Source organism: Nelumbo nucifera, chromosome 1 (assembly GCF_055504915.1).
Source record: "Nelumbo nucifera cultivar China Antique chromosome 1, China Antique-T2T, whole genome shotgun sequence".
NCBI classification, from domain to species: Eukaryota; Viridiplantae; Streptophyta; class Magnoliopsida; order Proteales; family Nelumbonaceae; genus Nelumbo; species Nelumbo nucifera.
This window is the reverse complement of record NC_142649.1, coordinates 182,511,882-182,529,593: the sequence shown is the minus strand read 5'-3', so window position 1 is coordinate 182,529,593 and position 17,712 is coordinate 182,511,882. Positions and strand designations below refer to the sequence as shown.

At 38.8% G+C, this 17,712-nt stretch overlaps 1 protein-coding gene across 2 annotated transcripts in view; it reads right to left on the bottom strand.

The window, feature by feature from the left end:
- Positions 1–1,058: 1,058 nt before the first annotated feature.
- The window catches only part of LOC104600210 (C-terminal binding protein AN-like), a 31,938-nt gene continuing 15,284 nt past the window's right edge, over positions 1,059–17,712 (bottom strand). The window contains exons 4-7 of one of the 2 annotated variants that reach the window (XM_010263045.3): positions 8,881–9,663; positions 8,735–8,782; positions 2,030–2,146; positions 1,059–1,332 (exon numbers count right to left, since the gene is read on the bottom strand). In XM_010263045.3, coding sequence (XP_010261347.1) covers positions 1,258–1,332; positions 2,030–2,146; positions 8,735–8,782; positions 8,881–9,663 — 1,023 coding nt within the window. In that variant the 3' untranslated portion in view covers positions 1,059–1,257. Of the gene's footprint in view, positions 1,333–2,029; positions 2,147–6,752; positions 6,914–8,734; positions 8,783–8,880; positions 9,664–17,712 lie in introns of those variants that run through there. The other variant, XM_088895513.1, reaches the window with a different exon arrangement.

Here is a 17,712-nt window from a genome sequence, read left to right as displayed (position 1 = left end):
GTTAATCCTTGCTCGAGTCATTGGTAGAAGCATAGAACAAAATAAAATAAGACACCTAATCTCGAAAGCAAATTTTTTACCGAAAAAAAACATGTGAAATTGCCAATTGAATTCCACAAAACATTAAAATAAAATCACTTTAGCAAAGCATGTCTTCTTGCATGGGATATGAGTGGAATTAAAAGAAGTCATCAGGCACAAGGGCATACAATAAAGGGAATCATGTGAAAATGGTGTGAACAATACATGTTGATCACTCATGTTGATTAATACCTCTTTACTGTGGTTTAACCATGATACTAGAAAAACTAATAACCAATGAACCAGTATAATAAAAGTGGTAATCAATAAGTGTAAGAAATAGGTTGATTCCACATGGAGTGAACCTCGAACTGATCTTGATAAGGTCAATTTCAATCAGTTCTTAAGTAGGGTTTAATTCAAAATTCTTGGAACCAACCCCCACCCAAGACAATTCTAGGGCCTAAGAACCAACACAGAGAACCGGCCTTGATTGGCCTTGGTGGAACCAGTCTAAGTATAATTTAATTCGCATATGGGTTTGATAGATTATGCATTAAATATGTTATACTATGTGGGTTGATTGTAGATTGTATTTAAGGCTCAGTTCGGAAAGAGTACAAATACAAATATGTGGTGTAAATACATACAAAATATAAGATTTTGCGCTATACATATTTGCATTTGTATTCCTTCCAAACTCAGCCCAACTAAATTATTGAGTTGAGCGAAGTTGGATTATGGGTTAATAATCATCATGTGAATTCATTTAGATTGCCCATGGGCCATGTTTTATTTTCTTTAAGGTTAAATGGTTATATGGATTTGAAATGTAGTATGTTCGTGATAGATTGTTATTCAAAGGACAGATGTTTGCATCCAGACTTAAAACGGTCTGTTTTAATGAATTCCTTTCCTACATGAAGTGAAAAGACAAGAAAAGAAAAAAGGGGGAGGAAAAGGTCAATACACGTCAGACCGTGCCTTTTTCAGATTTTCTTAACTAAATGCCATCAAGTTGACATTTGGATTTTAGAGAACAATTAAATACCAACACGGTTGATTATCCTACTTTAGCATAACCAAAATTGAACGCTCTACATTTTTTTTTGATAAATATTGAACGCTCTACATGTTGAACAGGAAGATTTAAACATAGAGAAAGAAACAGGAAAAGCAACAAAAACGAAGAATGAAACACAAGATAATATGTTAGGATTCTTTCTCACATCCACACTATTCAAGCCAACGAACAACTCCATCTTCTTCACCAACAGCTGCAAGAATCTCAATCTGAACATCCAAAACAGCCTGAATTACATGACAACAGGTGAATTAGGGAACAGTAGCACTATGGGATGGCGGATACCCTAGCAAAACAAGGGGCAAATAGATCTACATTGTACTGGGCAGAACTGTAACAGATTGTTTGTGGGTGCAGATTAGATTAATGCTTTTCTGCTACCTATAACTTTTGTAACTGATTGTAACTTTTGCTGCTTTATTAATAAAAATTTTCTTGTTGATCAAAAAAAATCAGGAAACAGTAACACTGTTCATGAGAGACAACTGATCAGCATTGTAAATGTTGTAACTCATGCACCACAATATGCGGTAAAAGCAGCTAAGGAAAAGGAAAACAGCATAAATATTGCATACGGTTGTAAAACATGGAACCATGAAAAAATAGCAAAGACATGTAACCACCAACCAGAATCCACTGAAAAAGCAGATTGGAAGATCATCACTGAAGCATCCAACCTGAGGAGTTTTTAGCACAATCCCTTCTAAAAAAGTTGAAATATGGAGAACTAGATGGTGAAAACTTTGGACCACAAAGATAAGGAATTAATATTTAATGCAAGTTTGTGGAAGCATGCAGAAACAGTGTAAACTTGTGGAAACTACTTTAATAAGGAATGAAAAATAGGCATTATTTACTGGAGTGGAGTAGGCAAGCATCTCCCCCACCACCAAAACAAAAGGGGAAAAAAGGAAATTAACTTACCAGTGGATTCCTACAATTGACAAGCCTACATTCCTCCAATAAAGAGCCTTCCAACATCCAACTCTCCCAAACATCAAAGCTGTGACTAGCAAATACAAATTCCATTTTTCTATTTATCTGTCATGCCAAAACAAAATTTTCAGATTTATCTTCAGGACATGAAAATTTCTATTGGTAAACTGTAAAAATTTGGAACATGCAAATGGAATCTTCAGAAGAAAAGACTCAAGCAAAGTCTCATAAAGATAACCAAACCACCAAAACATGATCAGAAACGGGAATTTTTATTACCAAGGTGAGGAAATTATCGATTGTACATGCAATAATTAATTAACAAATGTTGACTGTACAATTATTTCTTGAATTTAAATACACAAGTCTCTATTGCTTATCAAATAAAAAAATATGTGATCACAATTTCAAGTCTATTATTTACAATGGGGCTGCAAGAAACTTCAAAGTTTGCGATTAGTTACTACTATTTCATTGTTAAGAGTTACTACTTTTCAATTTTCAAACTAGTTCAATAATCTTTAAGGGCACCCAATGTGGTGCCGGTAAGTTAATAATGGCAACAAGCCAACAACCAACAGAATTCTTCATCGGTCCACAACAATGATGTGTATTAACATAGAGAAAACACCAAGGGGTAAGACATAGCCATAGATTGACATAATGTCACAAGTAGTTAAATACCCAATTGCTCTCAATCACACAAATAGGGGTGGCAAATGGGTGGGTTGGGTTGGATTGGGTGTGGGTTGAGTACCAACCCACCAATGACCCATGTTCATCGCTTGTTAGTGGGTCACAACCCACGCACATGGACCCATTTTTTTTCTTTGATAAATAAAATTCATTAAATTTCATTAGAAGCAAAGGATAAATGTCTGTTACAAGCATCCCAGTGGGAGGCGTGAGGTGCAGCCTCACTCTTAAACAAAGAAATAAAACAAATTTACAAATGGGCCCAGTACATCTGATCCCTAGTTGTCCCTTGCTTAGCTAGAGAATTAGCAAGTGCATTAGCCTCCCTTCCCACCCATTGTATAGTTAATTCATTGGTTGTGTTGCCCATTTGAATTTCATCATTTCATTTCAGTAACACCAGATCACTGAATCTGGTCTTTTAGCCAACCCACCACCACCTTGGAGTCCCCTTCTATCACCAATTTCTCCACACCCAACTCTTGCAATATGGGTGCCTTGTAGGGCTGCATATAGTTCTGCCTTTAAAGAGTCTCCATTTTCCATTGGTCCTGAAATGATGGCTCTTAAATTTCCTTCCTTGCCTCTTATAGCCCCTCCTATTCCAGATGGACCTGGGTTGCCTTGACTACTTCCATCAAAGTTTAGTTTCAAACAATCTTCAATGGGAGATTCCCAAATCATCCTTGCTTTAACCTTCTGCACTAAGCTAGAAGCTACCAAAATCCAATTCCTCCAAATATCATCAAATGAAAAAGTTTTGAACAGTTCCAGAGTTTGTAGCCAATGTATAACCCTGGTCATTACGCACTCCATAATTTGTTGTTTACTTCTTTCTCTTGGAAGATTCTGGCATCTCTTTCTTCCCATTATGTCCATACCACTATTGCTCTAGTGCATCTCCACATTATTCTTTCCTCTCCTCTTCAGCAAAACAATGGTAGATGGATCAAACAACATTTTAATCTCCATTGGCATTTTAATCCCAAACAAAGAGAAAAACCAATCCCGTTAACCCACCCTTGTTAGTGGGTCTCTCTCTTTTTTCCTCTTCTCGTCCTCCTTTCTCTCCTCCTTTACTCCATCATCCCTTGGCATTCACAGAAGCAGGGAGCTCACCACCTCTTTCTCTCCTTCGTTGAGCTTCGCTGTTGACCAAACCCTCCCTGTTTAGTCATTGCTGGAAGTGAACATTCCGCCATTGCCAGTTTGTCCAATTCCACCAGCATCCACTGCAACTCTTTGTTCTTTTCCGGTTTTCCCCTTTGACCCTATGGGTACCCTTGACCCAACCACCCTCCTTTGACCCTATGGGTACCCCTGACCCAACCCACCCTGTCCCTAATGGCAGAGTGTTCAATGACAAAGAAAGAAATAAGGAAGCAGTTCTGGATTGCATTTTATATAGAGCTTTAATGTGGGCCAAGTCCCTAAAGTTATTTTCTGATTTCTCCTTTGATGATATGCGGAGAAATTTAGAAGCTGTAGCTAGAAGTTGCGCTACAAGGGTTAAACCTGTTGTGGGCTGAAAACCACTGGATGAAGGATTCATCAAACTGAATTTTGATGGCAACAGCCTAGCACATGGTTTTCAAACCGTCGTTGACCAGGATGGTCAAACCGTTTGGCCCGGGAACCATCCGGCAACCGGTTCCATTTTACCCCAAACCCAGTCCCTGGACAAAAACCGTTGTGAATCAGTCAACGACCCGTTGACCCGGGTGGTCGAATTGTCGACCCATTGACCCGTCCAACAGTTTTTGGCCACTTTTTATTTTTTGTCAGAACGGGCCATTCGTTCAAACCGGACGGTCGAACTGTCGACCTGGAAACAGGTGGCCAGAACGGTTCCGTTTCTGGGTCGCTTTTTAAAACCATGGCCTAGGGAACCCAGGCCCGGCTGGTATAGGGGGAGTTTTTAGAAACTATGAAGGTCATGTTGCTGTGTTCTCAGATCCAGTTGGAGTAGGGGACTCGGTTTTTGCAGAGTTCCAAGCTGTCTTGCAAGGAATACGGATTGCTAGAGATTTAAATTATGATAGACTGTTAATTGAAGATGACTCTAAACTGGTAATAGGGTGGTTAAAGGAATTGGAAATACAAAGAATATATGAAAAGATTTTAAGTGGCTGGTCAGAGATATGACAATTTCAGCCCAATGGGAAAGACGGTCAGATAACGGGATGGCTGATTTCTTTGCAAAACAGGTGCATAAATCTGAATTATTCTGGGCTCAGTTGTAATCTGTTTATATAGCCAATGCTGCATCTCACGCCTCGGCTGGATGTACTCTGTAATCATGTGATACTTAATTATGCTCTAATAAAATTCTATCATTTATCAAAAAATAAAAAATAAAAAAGTGGGTCAAATGGGTTAGTGTTAAAATTGCCGGCCCTAATCACAAAAACACTGTTAAGCACTTACTCCTGCTTTCTGAGCTAATTACATTTGAAAGCATACTCTGTCAAGAGCACTATACATACAGAGAGCTAGCCATTTCTTCTACATAATCTTATGTCCTTTACAGGGAAGAACCAATGCTATCATGCAGAACCATATGATTGGAAATAATGTTAACCCCAACTGACTCTAGAATAACTAAGAGCAGGCATTAAACACTACTGACACCATCAGCCACAGAAAATGCAACTTTGGGTTACCATTTGAGGAAAAAGGGAAATTCTGATGACACCTTCCATCATGACCTTAGGAAATTGGGAGTAACTTAATTGCCCTTCTTAAAAGCCTAAAGATGTTTAGATTCCAAGAGGGCGTGGATTCTCAAACCTAAATTTGCATTTTCTAATAACTTGATGCCATTACAAGTATGTGCTTATTATCTTTAAATTTAAAACATCTAAATTCGGCGACTTACTAGAATCATTGCTATCACAGTGGATAACATCATGAGGGAAAGGACTTAGATCAGTTCTTTTTTTTCCTTTTTTGAGATCAACACGAACTTAGCTCAGGACTTCAGTTTAAACACCATTGACACTTCGAGCTACATGATAAAATTTTGGGTTTCCATTTGGGGAAAAAAGCAAGGAACATTATTTTGAAATGCTGAGGTGTGACACAAGGTGTTCCACTAGCTTTAGGCATGAGCCGTAGTTCAGAACAAAAGAGGCGTAAGCCTCCCAAGCACAAAGAGGTGTAACTGCATGAGCCTCCTCAAAATGAGGCTTCTTCTTCTTTCTTCCTTTTTGCATGGCAGCATGAGGAGGTATATGTCTCAGAGGTATCCATGCCTCCAGCATACGCCTGAGGGCATTTTGACTGTGCCTCAATCCTTTCATTCAAGATCAAGTCTGGTTTCCATGATGATCCTTTTTTTCCAATAAGAAAGTATGGGTGCTAGCTGGTCCTCCTAAGGTTAGGGTATTTGTAATGGGAAGTGGGAAAATCAAAATCAAAATACAATTTTCTCCACAGAAGAACGGTGTACAGGGCCATAACTTTCAACGTAGGCCCCCATTGCTTAGGGGATGGTGAAATAAACAACTACCTTATTTATTGTGAGGTTAGTAGATCAATTTGGAAAATTTTCCTGAAATTAGTAAATCAAAAATAGGACTTTATTGAAGAGATACTGCCTGGTTGTTCCTTTTTATAAGCACGGTGAAATCCATTGTAGAAAGTAGAATGCATCCACTCACAATCATGTGGTGTGCTTTCTCAAAGAAGAAAATGATAACTATCTAGAAACTCCGTTTCAAAATTCAGATTTCAAACAATAAATAAAAAGGTTACATTATTCCCTTTGCTTCTCAATGTGAAAATGAAAAAAAAAAAAAAAAACTCATACTTAAATGTGTGGAAGCATTCTTTTCTAGTTTACCAAATGGGCCCGGATTACCTATAGAGCTTCCATCAAAGTTCAGTTTTACCCTTTGTTGTGTTGGCGGGGACCAAACTTCTTATACCACAGCTTTGGATGAAGTTGTAGCTGCCACAGTACCCCAATTTCTGTAAATGTCTTCAGCTGAGAAGTCCTTAAAAAGATCACAAGATTTCAACCAATAGATAACCTTAGTGGTTACTCCTTCCACAACCTCTTCCTTGGATCTACAAATACCTTTGAAGATCCTATTAGTTCTTTCCTCCCACACTGACCATAATACAGCAGCTCTAGTGGCTCTCCACATAACCTTTCCACAAACCTTTAGTTGCCTGCCAAAAAGATGGATCAAAGAGGTTCACCACACTTGGGGGGGAGGGGAGGAGTCCACTTGCAACCAAAGAGAGATAAGATAACCAAGACCAAATAAAGAACACAAAGGGATATGAAGTGTGAGATTGTCTCACTAGAACCCAAGCAAAGACTACAAACATGGGGGGAGAGGCACATATTTGGCCTCCCTTTTTTGAAATAAATCCAAGGTATTAATTTTTTGGAGTACCACTTCCCAACAAAAGGCCTGAATTTTTGGAGGTATAGGGCTACCCCACATCTCCTTTGAAGGAAAGCTCCCTGCAAGGTTAGAGGTCTGAAGCAAAATGTTGTAGAAAGAAGAGCAGTTGAAAAAACCAAAAGGGGAAAGTTTCCAAATTTCTGCTATCCCTACAAGACTGATCTAGAAAGACTTCCCCTAACTGAGTGATTAAATCATCAACTATCCCCATTTCAGAATCCCTTACACCTCTTCTCAAGCCCAAATCCCAGGAGTTATCAGCAAACACTGAAGAGATCACTTTTCTTTTGTTTTCTAACAAGGAGTAAACAGAAGAGAATTTATCTCTAAGGGAGTTTTCACCAACCGAAACATCTTCCAAGTTCCAAAACAAGATTATTTCCCGCACAGACATCATATTTGAAATAAGGGAGCATAAGAGGCAAAATACCATGAATAGCTTTCAAGGAGAACACCAAGAAGCCCCAGGGTCGAATACTAACAATCACTCTTGACCATAATTTGTCATGTTCCATTAGTAGCCTCCAAACCCTTTTTCCCAGCAAAGTTGTATTTCTTAATCTTATATTTCCTAACTCAAGGCCTCCATCACCCCTACTCGTAGAAACCACCTCTCACTTCTAAGTGATCCTTCTTAGTGTCCTCTAGTTCCCACAAGAAACCCCCCATTATCTTCTCTAACCGTTTTGCAACTTTCACTGGTACTCTAAAGGTAGACAAGAAATAAACTGGAAGATTAACCAAGGTTGACTTAATTAAGGTTATCCTACCCCCTAAAGAGATGTAAATCCTCTTCCAAATTGCTAACCTCTTCGAAAATCTTTCAATCATAGGGTACCAAAAGCTATCAACCATTAGGTTCCCTCCTAGTGGTAGCCCCAAATATTGTAATGGCCAGTCCCACACTTCACACCCCAAAATTTTTATCCCTATCATCTTGCATTGGAGGAGTTTTGAGGAACAAGAATGGCAACATCATATTCTTATTCTTAGGCCCAGTAGGGATAGGGGACTCTACAAGAGCTGACATATTGGCTATAGTACAAGGAATTCAGATTGCTAATCAAGTAGGACTGGAGAACTTATTAATTGAAGGGGATTCTTAGGTGATTGTGGGTTGGCTGTCAAATCCAGACTCAATTCTTTGGAGTTATAGGGATCTCATAAAAAAAGTTAAATGTTTAACAAGGCACATAACACGTAGATATCAATGGGTGGGCAGGGAGGCAAATGCCTTGGCTGATTATCTTGCTAAACAAGGGTATGCTAGAGATCGTTTATTTTTGACAGCATTGTAATTTTTATTTCTGACCTCTAGTAATGTTTAGGGGAGGCTGCACACCGTGCCTCTCCAAGGGATTCTTGTAAAGTTTCATTTCTCTTGATTAATGAAATCATTTTCAATTATTGAAAAAAAAAAGATTGGACTTCTTTTCAAACTGAAGCACAAGTCTCCTTAAGTTCTGTATTTCTTAAACTTCTTTTCTTTCCACCCTCAGACAACTTAGAGGTTGTCCTCCAACATCCTGTCTAAACTATCATTCACTAACTAAAGAAAACCTATTGAAAATGTAAGTACCTGCAATAATTTTCCACCAGCAGCAAAAGATCGCAATCCAATCGTATCCTGAAAAAATAAAAAAGCAGAAAGAGAAATCAAATATGCATGTTATTGGCAAACACATACATGTGTTATAAATTACAAAAAGAAGGTTCTTCATGCACCTTGCTTCTGAAGACAACAAGAAATTGTGCCGCAGGATCCCTTTTTGTCACGTTAGATATGGTGTCAAGGAACCACCCACCACCAGGGACTCTTTGTCTGGACACATGAAAAGTAGGACAATCTCTTGCATGTAATGCTATAACATATCCATCTTTAAGTAGTTGAACAGACTTTCCGTTTGGCATCATGTTCAATTTTAGATGCTTCTCAGAAGTTGATCTTGGCATGGATTCAGATGGGGTTTTCCTACTTCTAGAACTTAACACTTCATCTGTGCCACTCATGGCAGTACCATCTCTCTGTGAAGTAGAATTACTGTCTCTGTCTAATGCAGAAGGCTCATCTGACTTCTGTTGGGATTTATGACGAGTATGCCTCTTTTTACCCTTCTTACTAGACCTACTATGTCTTCCTTCAGAATGAGTGATGGTATTCTGGGACAAACCTGAAGGCCCTGAAACTTGAGGCTGGCTGTTGGATTCCCCCGATTGGAAAATCCCCTTTTTTTGGTGGTTTTCTGGACTTAACTGGATATCACCTGTCATCTGCTCACCAGCACAAATCTGTAAAGCGCTCTCCTTGTCTTGTTTTTCAGACTGTTCATCTTCATAGCCTGCTTCACTTACTTCATCTTCCTCATCAGATATAGCATTATTTGGAATAATTCCATCACAGAAAAATGTCTGCAACATAGAAATAACTTTTTCCCTTATCTCCATCCATACTTCTTCACTATAATCTGCACTATGGGGAAGAATCAAGACATTTGGCATCTCTCGTACCTGAAGCACAATCAAAGTTGGAAGGATCAGCACCATAGTTGTGCAATCGGTATGACCCACTGTTAAAATATACAATTTTAATGAAATCACCTTTCGGAAATTCAAACCTTACCTGTGAATCCCAGAGAAATTGTGATCAGATAATGGGATTAAAAGTTGCTATCTTTCCCCTAAACAAAATTTTAGCTTTAAACACTGAACTCCATGCTCTGCTCAAAGGCCTGAAACTAGCCTACTTTATGGGCAGAAACAGCCTCTTGGTGGAAGGTGATTGTCAAGATGTAATAGGATGGTTCCTTTACTTGTGCTTCATTCTTTAAAGCCCTAACCCAACCAGCTGTTTCTCTTGGGCTGTCCTTCCCAATTAAAGAGGTGTGGTTCAACCTAATCCTCTGAAGGTTGGGAGATTTTGTTGGGAAGCCTTTCTGGAAAGAGTTAATACAGGAAATTTGCTTCAGCGGAAAAGACCCAATAAATGTTTGTCCCCTCATTGGTGTGTCCTATGTAAAGCTGATGGTGAGTCTGGATATCACTTACTTATTTCCTGTCAGTTCGCAAATTTTATTTGGGAATGGTTTACTTCTTTGTTTGGGTGCAGGTGGACTCCCCCAATGAATGTGCAAAGCCTGTTTACTTCCACCCCTTCTATCTGGCCAACAAAAAGGGCTAAGGTTATGTGGAGATGTGTCAGGGCTGCAATTTGCTGGACTATCTGGGAAGAAAGAAATTCAAGGATTTTTCAGAAAAGGAGAGAAGTTTGGAAGTAATTCTGGAGGTAACTCATATAAGGGTGACACATTGGTTAAAAATTCTGAATATGCTTTCAGATTTCTTAGTAGATGATTTGCTTAGGAAGTGGGAGGGAAATTGCACAGTCAGTACCAGTTATGATGGTCCCTAGTTCTTGCTGGAACCCTCCACCTCCTGGTTTTGCAAAACTGAATTTTGATGGCAGCAATATGGGCAACCCAGGGCCCTCCGGAATAGGGGGAGTTTTACGAGACGAAAAAGGGAACCTACTAGCCATGTTCTCTGGCCCAATTGGAGTGGGAGACTCCTTGAGGGCTGACATACTAGCAGCTCTAGAAGGGGTACAAAGGGCTAAAGATATGAATATCAGCAAACTGATCATAGAAGGAAACTCTGAAATCGTGGTGAGTTGGCCAAAAGATGACAATTCCAGGCTCTGGAACTACAGCAATGAAAAGAGGAAATTCAATTGGCTGTCTAAGGATATTGAGGTTCAATGCACTTGGGTAAAGAGAAGTGCAAACTCATTTGCAGATGGTCTAGCTAGGCAAGGGGTGAACAGGAACTCTATCTTTCGGGCTCAGTTGTAATTACTACTATATTTTGGGCGTAAGCCGGTAGACTCTGGGAATTAAGTTATTTTAGCTCCCTTCCTTTGTAATTTTCTTAATCTATTAATGAATGCTTCTGTTATTGATAAAAAAAAGGATGTAATATGATGGTTCACAACTATAGTTAAAGCAACTGATCCCTTAGATTCCAAATTAATGTGAACAGCTCATTCAGATGGGTTCCAAGGTCTGTTCTAGTTAGGGAAGTGTACCTAGAAAGTAATTTATTTGGACCATAAAAACCTACTTTATGAGTTAGGAGTCAGGACCAATATTGGAGGGGGGGGGTCTTTTTCAACCAAGCTCTCTTCTCTAGGAATGGTAACAATTTAATTTAAGAGTCATGATAAAGGTGCACACACTATTAATAGCTGAAAAGGACTTTGCTTAAAAGACATAAGAACACCTATGTATTTGGTAATTTATGTCATAATGAACATAGGTGATGTTTTTGTCTTTTCAAAGGGGGTATCCCCTGTCTATCAAAAACGGGATGTGTTCAAATAAGCACCCCAGTTTGAAATTTGTTCAAGACACTAAGGTATGTAACGCAGTGCATTATGGTTTTATTGTTTACATTTTTTCTTTTTTTTTTTTTGGTCAGAAACAGAAAAATAGATTCATTAGATTAAATATAAGAAATACAACAAGTTGTGGGCAAAAACAAATAACCCAAACAGAAACTATTCACTATTTACAGAACTGTCCAGAACATGGATCATCTCTGAATTCCTTGCTATGCTAAATACTTTTTTTTTCTTTATGATTCCTATACTATTCCATGTTCTAAAACCTAGCATGCTTCATTAATGTCCTAGGAGATTGCATATAAGAAGGGAAAGGAAAGAAAAAATGTAAAAGAGGAAGTCCTAGAAGAAGAGGAAGTTGAATATGCTTTGATGTAAACCTTGGGAATGGAGATGAATATGCACCACTAGGTATTGACAACTATGACAACAGGCCAGAATGGTTATTGTTGTTTGCAAATTGATTTGCCATAGAAAGTTGTTTATTTTTTGTTTTAATAGACTTTGAATAATGAACAATATTGTGTTTTTATCTTGTTTAATGAAGAATTTCTGGGTTTCAGGGACAGTAAGAAAAAGAGATAAGCACATCAGAAACCGAAGTATACAGCTTCATGACCGAAGAGGACATAACAAAGACAAGTATCTCCTCATGACGTATCAGACCAAAATTTGAAGTGGGAACCATTTATATAATGTATGATGAAGAAGGAAAGTTCGGAGATGCATGAATAAGATGGGCTTATTATGATTGAGATGGGCTTATACTGATTGACTAAGTCAATCTACCCACCTCAACTCAAATTAGCCTTAAAATTCATGCATTTGATGTCAGCCATATGAATCCTTTCCTGCCATTATGCTCTACCAAAAGCCATGTTTTCTGTTGAATTACAAGTCTTTAAATGATTTTTTGCCACTTCATACCATGATTTCTCTGGTCTTTTCCTTGCTCTTTTAGAGCCTTCTACTTGAACCAATCCACTCCTCACTGCTGCAATCATTGGTTGTATACATATGAATACACCATGTAAGATAACTTTCCCTCACCTTGTCACTAATTGGAGATACACCTAAATCCTCTCTAATGCACTCATTTTGGATTCTGTCCCTTTTTATCCTGTCAGTTATCTACCTCAAGATTCTCAACAAAGAAAATGCTTGGTGAATAGAGAAGTATAATGGTCCTTACATATAAGAAGAAAAGTGGCATATAAACTTGTAATAGATATTGTGGATTAATCTTATGAACTATAATATGACACTTTAAGAAATGGTGATTGAGCAATGACTAAGTCATGAAACTAGTATATCAGATAACCAATTTGGATTCCATGCCAAGGGAATTAATTATGGGAACTATCAATTTACTGTGAGATTAATAAGAAATTTAGGAAACAAAGAGAGAGCTTAACTTGATGTTTATTGACTTAGAAAAAATATATGATAAGTCCCTAGAGAAGAATATAGGGGGTATTGGGAAAGAAGGGGCTTCAAGCAGGTATATCAGATACCATTAGCAATATGTATTAAGGACAAAAGGGCTATTAAGCAGTGTGAAAACTCAAGAAGGGAGATGAGAACTTTCCAATCACAATAGCAATATGTATTAAGGACAAAAGGGCTATTAACCAGTGTGAAAACTCAAGAAGGGAGATGAGAACTTTCCAATCACAATGGGTTTACACCAAAGGCCAAAACTTATTCCATATCATTTTGCATTAGTTATGAATAAACTAACTAGATATTTACAGGAGATCCCATGTTGTAGTTTGTTTGCTAATGATGTAGCATTGATTGATAATACTAAAGAAATAAAATGGGTAAAATACAAATCTAAAACAATGATAAAAAAATCTAGAACAATAGAGAGATGCCGTAAAATCAAAAGGTTTAAAGAAAAGTTGGATTGAGAGGGAATTACCACTTACAGTACCTTGGATCAATCATCCATAATGAGGGAGAAAGCTAAAGAGGATGTTGTCCATAAAAACGAATAGGGTGGTTGAACTGCATAGGTGCACCCTCTGTGCTGTATGACCAACATACAATGAGACTAAAAGGAAAATTCTATTAAGATAATTATAAGACCAGCATCACTATATAAAATAGTGTTTTTTTATAGGAAATGGTAACTTTCATTAATTAGAAAATCAGATTTACGAACTGTCACCTACAGAAGGAAAAGGTGACCCCTGAACAAAAATCAAGTTACAACACAGCCCAAAACAAAGACTCTCTATTCACCCCTTGCTTTTCTAGTAAGTCAGCTAAAGCATTTGCTGACCTCCTAGTCCAACTAACAACTACATCCAGCTCCCTTGTAAGGCTCCACAATTCTCTTACAGCTTGTCTTAGGGACCAAGTTCCCAGACTATTTGTTTGCATCCACCCTACTACTAACTTTGAGTCTCCCTCTACGTCTAGCTGTTGCATACCCAATTGCTTAGCCAATCTGAGCCCCTGAAGGAGGACCAACACTTCTGCTCTAAACAAGTCCCCCACACCTATTGGACCGGAGTACATAGCTAGGAATCTTCCTCCCTCATCTCTAAACACACCCCCAATCCAAATGGTCTAGGGTGTAATACCATGGACTCTGATCGATTAGTCCAGTCTCCAAAGGTCTGGGGAGAGAGAATGGTGGGGAAAAGAGAGGAGGAAGAGAGATTGTTCTAGGGTTAGGGCTACATGCTCGTGTTTGATGGGGGAGGAGAATTGTTCTCCTCCTATCTAAGAGGGTCATCCCCCTTTTATAGTTGTGTTACTAGGGTTAAAAAGAGGTGTCGAGGAAGTGCACTTCCACTTTCAGCAAGGTGTTCATGATTTACTAAAGTGTTTATCGAGGTTTTACTACGTGTCCGATGAGGATCTTTTGGGACTAGGGTTTTCATATCCACTAAGATTCTCACATGGGTGTGTTTCTAACTTCAGCCCCTTTTATGCTTGCCCAAGATCCCATATCGGGAATGATCGCGAATCCCTGCGATTATGCGTTCAATGATTTTAACGGCAAATGTAATGTTCGTCACAGCTCGTATTGTGATTACCTTTGTGCTATCAGGATCCTCATTGTAACCAATGTGATGGTAAACTACATGTACTTACACAGGGTTCCCCACAGAGCTGTCATCAAAGTTTAATTTCACAGTACATAGTAAAGGAGGGGACCAAGCTGCTTGTAAGGTAGAACAAAATACCGAAGACCATGCTATTATACTCCATCCTCTAGTCAAGTCATTTGTAGAGAAGTCCTTGAACAAATCTAGAGTTTTCAGCCAATGTATAAACTTGGCAATGATCCCTTCAATAAGTTCAAGAACTGATTTTTCTTTTCCTTGGAAATCTTGTTGTTTCTCTCATCCCAAACTGCCCATAGGATAGCTGCCCTTGTTCTCCACATCACCCTTCCCTTCTTCTTTGGTTGTCGAAAAAAGCTAGGGTCAAACTGTTAAAGAGATCCTCTACACTTGAGGGAGAGTTCACCTGCAATCAAAGAGAGAGGAGAACCAATCCCATAAAAGAATAACAAAGGGACAAGAAATTAATAGATGATTTACCATCTCACCAGTCCTCGAGCAAAGGCTACAAACATGTGGAGACAAGCACCAACTTGGTCTTTTTCTTTGAAGCACTTCTAAGGTATTAATTTTTTGGAGAACCACTTCCCAACAAAAAGCCCTTACCTTTAGAGGCACTGGAGCACTCCAAACTTCTTTAACAGGAAAGGGTGTAATCAGGTTTGAAGGGGACAACAAAGCATTGAAGAAGGAAGAACAAGAAAAACAGCCTAAAGAGGTTTCAATCCACATTCTACTATCAAGACAAGAAAGGTCTAAGAAGACTGAACTGAGAAGAGAAAACAAATTGTCTGCTAATCCCACTTCTGAGTCCCTTGAACCTCTCCTTAGCCCCAGATCCCAAAAGTCCTCAGAGACACAAAAAGAAGAAATAACTTGAGATTTTATCAAAGAAAGAGAATAGATGATCATAAAACTATCCTTCAGGGGAGAATCCCCAATCCGAGTGTCCTCCCAAAGCAGTACCTTATTACCCAAGCAAGCATCATACCTTATAAAAGTTGAGAATGTAGGCAATACACCAACAATGTTTTTCCACGGGGAGGAGCAAGAAGCCCTAAGGTTGATCCCAATGTCCCGTCCATTTGTTGCCATTCTGTGAACACTTCTTATCACCTTGTGCCATAAACTTTCTTGCTCCTTGGGGAATCTCCACAACCATTTGCCTAACAGTGTTGTATTTCTTAATCTGATATTTCCGGTCCCTAATCCCCCTTCGTCTTTCTTTCTAGACACCACTTCCCACTTTACCCTATGATCCTTTTTAGAATCACTAGGCTCCCAAAGAAAATCTCTCATTATTTTTTCAATCTGGTTTGCAATCTTAACAGCATCTTTGAAGGTAGACAGAAAGTGCACCAGCAAGTCTGCTAGTGTTGACTTAATTAAAGTGATTTTACCCCCTAAGGTAATGTAGCTCCTTTTCCAACTTGCTAATCTCTTAGAAAATCACTCCAGCACTAGGTACCAAAAACTTTTTAACCTTGGGTTCCCCCCCAAAGGAAAACCTAGGTAGATCAGAGGCCAATCGCTTACCTCACAACCTAGAGATCTAGCCAAAGATGCCACGTCTGCTTCTTGCCTATTGACTCCAGCTACACAACTTTTATTCCAATTTATCCTCATGTTAGAGACCTTTTCAAAATTCTCTACCAGCACTTTCAAGTTTTCCATCTCCTTTAGGTCTCCTTCACAAAAGAGAATCAAGTCATCAACAAATTGAAGATGGCTAACAACTAATTCCTCCCTCTCTACTCTCCACCCTCTAAGCAAATTCCTAGCATCGGCTCTAGTGATCTAAACACTCAATACATCCACTATAAGAGTGAAGAGAATAGGGGAAAGAGGGTCTCTTTGTCTTAGACCTCTCTTTGCAGGGAAAAGATCTTTGGCTACCCCATTTACCAGGATGGAATATTGGCAAGAAGAATCACAACCCTTAATCCAATTGCGTTGTCTCTCTCCAAAACCTCTAGTTCTCAACATTTCAAGCAGAAAACCCCAATCCACCAAATCATAGGCCTTTTCCAAGTCGAGTTTGCAAATCAGCCCCTTTTCTCCTTGTCTTTTTTCTATAATCCACACATTCATTGGCAATAAGGATATGATCAATAATTTGTCTTCCTGACACAAAAGCTCCTTGGTTTGGGGGAGATCAGGGATGGTAGCACCTTTTTTATTTTGTCTGCTAAAACCTTTGAGATTACCTTATACATACTACCAATTAAGCTTATGGGCCTAAAATCCTTTTTAAGATTTTTTATTGGAAACGGTAACTTTCATTGAATTAGCAAAGGAGTACAATGCCAATCACTTGAAGCATGGGAGTTGACCCCATATTTTATCCCAAAATTTACAATACAGCCCAATAAAAAAAATTTCCCTTTGAGTTCCTTGTTTTGCCAAAGTATCAGCCACACTATTGGTTGACCTCCTTGCCCAAGTAAAGATAACTCCAATTTCCCTTGCTAAACAATAAATCTCCCTCATTTGTTGTCTAAAAGTCCACGCCCCCTGACTTTTTGTCTGTAGCCATCCTATTAACTTAGAGCCTCCCTCCACTTCATAATTTTGGAAACCCCATTTCTTGGCCAGTCTCAGACCTTGGAGTAAGGCCATAGTTTCAGCTCTTAAGAAATCACCAATACCTATTGGACTAGAGTACAATGCTAATAAGCTATTAGCCTACCTTCCCCTTCTCTATATACACCCCCTCACTCCTGAAGGTCCTGGATTGCCCAAAGAACTTCCATCAAAATTCAACTTTACCCTTTGGTGTGCTGCTGGTATCCATTGGGGCTGAACCACATCCTTAGCAGTAGAAAGGTTTGCTACTGTCGATTAGCCTCTAAAAATGTCCTCCACTGAATAATCTTTGAATAATTTAGTTGATTTCAGCCAATGTATGACTTTAGTGAGTATGTTATCAATTACTTGTTCCTTGGACCTTTCTTTCCCTTGGAAAATTCTGTTATTTCTCTCCTCCCATAATGACCAAAGGATAGCAGCTCTCGTAGCTCTCCACATCACCCTACCTCTTTTCTTAGGTAGTCTAAAGAAGCTTAGTTTGAAGAGGCTTGC